Genomic DNA, 6,937 nt, shown 5'->3' with positions numbered 1-6,937 from the left:
GGATTGACCATTTTAAGGATGCTCGTCTTCACCACATTGTTGATTCCACTTCGAAGCATTGTGCTCTTCTTATCTCTAATTCCTTTGTTCCTTAGTTTCCTAAAAAGCGCCGCTTTCACTTTGAAGCAATATGGACCAAAAGGGAGGATAGCAGAGGGATTATTAAAGCCGTTTGGAAGGATGGTGCAAACTTTAGTACCCCTAGTGGGTATGGCTATGGGGCTAAAACAATGTGCTGAAGACCTCTCGAGATGGAATAAGACTGTTTTTGGACAAGTTCCAGGAGAGATACAAAAAAAAAAAAAAAAAGAAGCACTTAATGAAATGGTCTTAAGGGATAATGATGGAAGCAAAGGCAAAGAAATTAATGTGCTTCAAAGGGAAATCAATGATTTATTAGACAGTGAAAAGACCATATGGCAACAAAGGTCTAAGGTTCAATGGCTAGGCCTTGGGGATTGTAACATGAAATATTTCCATTTCAAAGCCTCTGAGAGAAAGAGGAAAAACACTGTAACTAGGCTAATGGATGAAAATGGGAATTGGTGGGACAACAATGAGGGGGTATTGCAGCAGTGGCAGTGTCCTATTTTGAGAATTTGTATACTATATCTTGTCCTAGCTGAATTTTGGAGGTAATAAATACTATTCCAACTAAAGTGACCAATGAGATGAATCAAAGTTTGATCAAAGAATTTACCAGAGAGGAGGTTGTAGCAACACTTTAACAAATGCATCCTACCAAAGCCCCAGGTCTAGATGGTAAGTCTACAATTTTTTTTCAAAAGCATTGGGATATTGTTGGCAATGATGTTACTTGTATGGTTCTTAATGTTTTAAATTCTAACATGCCAATAGCTGATATCAATAGAACTAATATTGATCTTATCCCAAAGACTAAAAACCCCACAAAGATGACTGAGTTCATACCTATAAGCCTGAGTAATGTCATTTATAAAATCATCTCTAAAGTTCTTGCCAATCGACTCAAAGCAATTCTTCCTCAAATCATCTCTTAAAACCAAAGTGCATTCTTTTCAGAGCGACTTTATAATAGATAACATTTTGGTCGCCTTTGAATTGTTGCATTATCTAGACCATAAAAAAGATGGTAAGGATTGCTACATGGCAGTCAAGTTTGATATAAGTAAGGCATATGATAGGGTTGAGTGAAGCTTTGTTGAAAAAGTCATGGAGCGATTTGGCTTTCATGAAAAATGGATTAGACTTATTATACGTTGTATTACCACTGTGACCTATTCTGTTCTGGTTAATGGAGTAGTTCGAAGATGCATTGTGCCTACAAGGGGTTTGTGTCAAGGGGACCCTTTCTCCTCTTACCTCTTTCTCCTATGTGCAGATGGCTTTTCTTCACTCATCTATTATGCTGTCAAGAATAAAGCAATCAGTGGAATCTCTATTTGTAGAGGATGTCCCATGATCACTCACTTATTCTTCGTGTATGTCATACTCTGAATAAGATTCTTGAGCTCTATGAGGCGACTTCTAGTCAGAAAAATCAACACAAATAAATCATCTGTGTTCTTTAGCCACAACACTTTTGATGACACAAAGAAAGAAGTGCTAGACATTTTGGGTCCCATGCAAGACTCGAGGCACAGCAAATACTTAGGCCTCCCATCAATCATTGGAAAGTCAGAAAAGGAAGCATTTGCTGAAGTTAAAGAAAGAGTGGGGAAGAAACTATCAGGATGAAAAGAGAAAATGTTGTCGATAGGAGGAATGGAGATTTTGATAAAGGCAATGGCCCAAGCCATACCTGCTTATACAATGAGCTACTTCCAACTGCCTAAGGGGCTCTGTGATGAAATTGAAGGTATGATGAGGAGATTTTGGTGGGGACAAATGCAGCAAGAGACGAAGATTGCTTGGGTCAGCTAGGGAAACATGTGCAAGTCCAAGCTTAGAGGAGGTATGGGGTTTCAGAACCTACAAGCCTTTAACTTGGCTATGCTAGCTAAACAAGGATGGAGGTTGCTGTCTAACCCAAACTCTCTAGTGGCATGTATTTACAAAGCAAAGTATTTCTCCCATGGTGATGTTCTCAACTCAAAGTTTGGAAGTAACTTGTCTTGTGCCTAACGAAGTATCTTCAATGGGTTAGAGGTGACTAGAAAAGGTACTTATTGGAGGGTAGGTAATGGGAGGCTTATTCATATTTGGGATGATAAGTGGCTACCCACTCCCACAACTTATAAGGTAATCTCCCATCCTCGCATGCTTGATGATTACCCTATGGTATCTACTTTGATTGATCCTAATACAAGAAGATGGAAAGCTGATTTAATAAGAGCCTTGTTCCTGCCTTTTGAAGCCAACATAATTTTTAACATTCCCTTAAGCCATAATCTACTTGAGGACAGAGTAATTTGGCTTAGCAACAAAAAATGGGACTTCACTGTCAAAAGTGTCTACTACATTACTCTTAACGTATTGGAAACTAATGAAACGGGTGAAAGCTCTAAGGGGGATCCCAAATTACCATTATGGAGGAAACTTTGGCACCTTAAGATTCCAGCAAAGGTTAGAATATTTGCTTGGCGTGCTTGCATGAATGCTCTACCCATAAAGCTTAACTTAAGCAAGAGAGGAGTAAATACTAATGTGTCCTGCCCCATATGTGATGAAGAAGTTGAAACCAGCTCACACTCCCTTATCTCATGTGAGTATGCTAAACATGTCTGGGATAATTGGTTTGAGAATCCAGTGAACATTTCAATCAATAACAATGATATCTTAGATGTTGCTATGAGATTTGTGGTTGAAGGAACATCCCAAGATCTTGATACATTCTTCCTGATTGCTTGGTCCATCTGGTATAATAGAAACTAGAAACTTTTTGGAGACAGTTGCCACTCCCCCAACCAAGTATGGAATTTTGCTAGAAGGCTCTCTCGCGACTTCATGGAGGCTTCTAATACTTTTTGTGATCAACAATCTTCCTTAAAGGAAGGATGGAGTCCCCTTCCCTTGGGTATGTATAAAGTTAATGTGGATGGCGCTATCTCAAATAACGGTCAACCCTCCAGCATAAGTGCGATCATCAGAAACAACAAAGGAGAAACCATTGCTGCTCTTTGTATGCCCCTCCTTGGTGAATACTCTATCTTGGACTAAAGCCATTGTAGTTAAGAAATGAGCTCTTTTAGCTAAGGAAATGGAGCTGCAGCAAGTCATCTTTGAATCTGATGCCCTATTAGTTGTTAATAGTGTAAATGCTAGTGACAAAAGTGACTACAATGGCCACTTGTTCCAAGGTATTAGGTGTATTCTTAACTCCTTCATTTCCTGGCAGTTGAAGCATCTAAAAAGGGCATACAACAAGGCAGCCCATGAGTTAGCTTAGCATGCTAAATGTTATGGCACCAATCAAGTCTAGAAAGGAGTATCATCACCTATGGTGCAACACAGTCCAATTTGATTGTAGTTAGCTTGATTTCATTTGTATTCATGACCTTGTTGTATGTCTTGTTCAGTTGAATGAAACCTGTTTTCTTAAAATAAAATAAATAAAAAATTCTTTTTTTCTTTTTTTAATATAAGATAGAATTTTACTCTAGTTTAATCTAGATGTATATGTGTGTGAAACTCCCTCCTGAAAATTTGAACCGACCTTTGCCCCACACCTTACAAGCACTTATACTTGTAGAGTAACCACCGTACTAAGGATGCGCGATGGTAACATCAAATTCTTTTACTTGCAGGGAGTATTTGCTAGGCATTAATTGAACATGTGTTCAATTAAATTGGTTTAATTATACATTCAGTTCTTGAACTTTTTGAAAAAAGAAAAAAGGAAAAAAAAAAAAAAAAGACCTTGTCATACTTTCCTACATTAACACAACATGCATGCAACTAAATTGGTTTAATTACACATCCAATTCTCAAACATTTGCTTCATATTTCAAAATAATCCATGTCATTTGAAATGTTTCATTTACCGTTCCTAAACATAAGTTTGTGTACGAATAGCTCATATCATCAATTCTTGTTTTGATTTGAGTTGAGAATGTTTAGCAAAATCTCAAAGATTTTGATAGTAGTAAAGGAGAGAAGAAATTAGTTATTCGATTATTTATTTATTTATTGACATTTGTTTGGAGATATAAAAAATCAAAGCAAAAATGATTTTAAAAAGACTATGACATGGCCCATGGGTGACCTATAGCGACAATTCCAAAAAGCGTGGCAGTAGGTGCCTATAGCGGCAGAAATAGAAACTGTCGAAGGAAAAAAAAAATGCTGGGATAGCCCATGAATTTTTTTGTAGTGTTTTGACACAAATTTAAACCTATAAAGACTATAAATATTTCAAAGGATGATGAACATTTTAAATAATGGTTAAATAATGGAACAAAGGTTGGGGACTAAATTTCGCCCTACTGTAGTTTCTGAATTTCGCCCCATAGCCCTTTGCAATGTCATATATAAACTAGCTTCTAAGGTTATTGCAAATAGACTTAAAAAAGTCCTGCCACATCTAATTTCTAAGTCACAAAGTGCGTTTCAATCCAACAAGGCTATTTCTGATAATATTCTGGTGGCCTTTGAACTATTACACCATATGAAGACTCAAAAATTAAAAAAAGCAAATTTTATGACCTTAAAGCTAGACATGAGTAAAACATATGATAGAGTGGAGTGGTGATTTTTGATTGAAATCATGAAAAAAAAATGGGTTTTTGTGATGTTTGATTGACCCTCATATATGAATGTATCAACACGATGTCCTACTCAATCTTGGTTAATGGGGAACCCAAAGGCGAAATCTCTCCTTCTAGGGGAATCCGTCAGGGGGACCCATTATCACCATATCTTTTCTTATTGTGCTCGGAGGGGTTGAATAGAATGATCCAACAAGTTGCAAGAGATAATCATATTCGGGGTTTTTCCTTATGTAAAAATGGCCCAAAGTGGCAAAGATTACTAACCTATTTTTTGCAGATGATACTTTGTTGTTTTGCCGAGCAAGGATGGAAGATTTGCAAGCCATCTAACACATTCTATCACTATATAAAGGGGCATCCTGTCAACAAATAAATCGGGAGAAGACAACCCTTTTCTTTAGCAAAGCAGTGTTCGAGGAAAAGAAGGGAGAAATTCTAAGTTTCCTAGGGGTTCCAGAAATTAAGGAGTATGAAAAATACCTTGGCTTGCCGGCTGTTATTGGGAAAAATAAAAAGGTGAGCCTCAATTATATCAAGGAGAGGGTGTGGGCAAAGCTTCAAAGATGGAAAGAAAAGCTCCTATCTCAAGCGGGGAGAGAGATTTTGCTCAAGGCGGTGGTACAAGCTATCCCTACATTTGCAATGAGTTGTTTCAAATTGTCGGTGGGTTTGTGCAAGGATATTGAAATACAAATCAGAAAATTTTGGTAGGGTGAACGTGGTGACCAAAGAAAAATTCATTCGAAAAGTTGGGAAGTATTATGTAAACCAAAAGAGGAAGGGGGTATGGGCTTCAAAGATTTGGTTAGATTCAATGAGGCTATGCTTGCCAAACAAATTTGGAGGCTGTAAACAGATAAGAATTCTCTTCTGTTTAAGGTTTTCAGCAAAAAATATTTCCCTACAGGTTTGGTGTTGGAGGCAAAAAGCAAGAAAGACTCCTTTGCTTGGCAAAGTATTCTCAAAGCAAGGCATGTCATTGAGAAAGGAATGTTATGGAGGGTTGGTGATGGGTCACAGATTTGGGTATTCAAGGATAGTTGGATTCCTGGTTGTCTTCCTACCAAGGCAGTACCACTCATGCAAGAATGTGAAGATGACTCCACAGTTAGTTCGCTTATAGACTAGACAACAATGGATTGGAATGGGCAAATGATTGATCAGAAAATTGCTCCCTATTTGGCTCAGAGAATTAAGACTATCCCATTATGCAAAACACCACAAGAAGACTGTACTGTATGGCCATAGAGTCGGGACAGAAACTATTCAGTTAAGACCGGATACCAGCTATTAGGTGAACTAGAAAATAGGGAGGCTGCCTCGAGTTCAAATAGTGCTGATTCAAGGAACTTTTGGATAGGAATATGGAGCTTGCAAATCCCTAATAAGATAAAACATTTTGGTTGGTGAGCTTGCACCGAATCACTCCAACGTTGGCAAACTTATATCGGTGCAAAGTGGCGGGGTCACCGTTTTGTAGCAACTGTGAGAGAGCTTGTGAAACAGCCCTCCACACTCTTTGAGAATGTGATAAAGTGCTGGGTTGCTGGGGTCACGAGTTTAATAAATTAAGAAGCCAAGAAATGGGTGCGGGTTCCTTTACTGATCTGGTGTTCTCTGTAAGGCAGCAGGAAGAAAATATGGAGCTGTTCATGGTTGTTGCATGGTTTATATGGAGTAGACGTAACAAAATGCATTTCAACGAGCAACACATGCCAGCTGAGAAGACCCTTGAAGCGGCAACAGCATTGCTTGCTAACTTCCACAAGAATCATGACTGCAAACCCAAGAGAAATCTGGTTCGGACACAACGTTGGGTACCACCAGCTGAAGGAATATACAAGGTGAACTATGATGGTGCTTATTTCGTGGATGAAGAAAAAGCAGGGATTAGTGTTGTGGTGCAGAATGATTTGGGTCAAGTTATGGGTTCACTAGCAGAAAAAATTGACATGCCGACGACTGTTGAAGTGCTTAAGGCAATGGCAACAAGGAGAGCAATGTTATTCATGGAAGAATTGGGATTGAGGCATGCTGTATTTGAAGGAGACTCGGAGCTTGTTGTAAAAGCATTAGTGGGTCACTGTCCAGACCGGTCTAGTATTGGTCATATTATAAAAGACTGTAAGTCTTTAAGGGGTTTGTTCCAAACTTGTTCTTTCTCTCATGTTAGACGGCAGGGCAATGGAGTTGCTCATGCTTTAGCTATGAGAGCTAGAAAGTCTTTTCCTTTAGCTGTATGGATGTAA

At 38.5% G+C, this 6,937-nt stretch overlaps 1 protein-coding gene across 1 annotated transcript; it reads left to right on the top strand.

The window, feature by feature from the left end:
• Nucleotides 1-6,271: 6,271 nt before the first annotated feature.
• On the top strand, nucleotides 6,272-6,937 carry LOC136064497 (uncharacterized). The gene has a single exon (XM_065766289.1). It carries the CDS (start codon nucleotides 6,272-6,274, stop codon nucleotides 6,935-6,937), a length of 666 nt encoding a protein of 221 aa, XP_065622361.1.

The sequence above is a fragment of the Quercus suber genome, unplaced genomic scaffold, assembly GCF_002906115.3.
Source record: "Quercus suber isolate HL8 unplaced genomic scaffold, Cork oak 2.0 scaffold_698, whole genome shotgun sequence".
In the NCBI taxonomy this organism is placed as follows: Eukaryota; Viridiplantae; Streptophyta; class Magnoliopsida; order Fagales; family Fagaceae; genus Quercus; species Quercus suber.
Note: the sequence above shows the minus strand (reverse complement) of the source record. Positions and strands in the feature narration are given on the sequence as shown.

Excerpts from the sequence above, each read along its gene's own strand:
- LOC136064497 (XM_065766289.1), top strand. The coding sequence starts at position 6,272 with ATGGGTGCGGGTTCCTTTACTGATCTGGTGTTCTCTGTAAGGCAGCAG.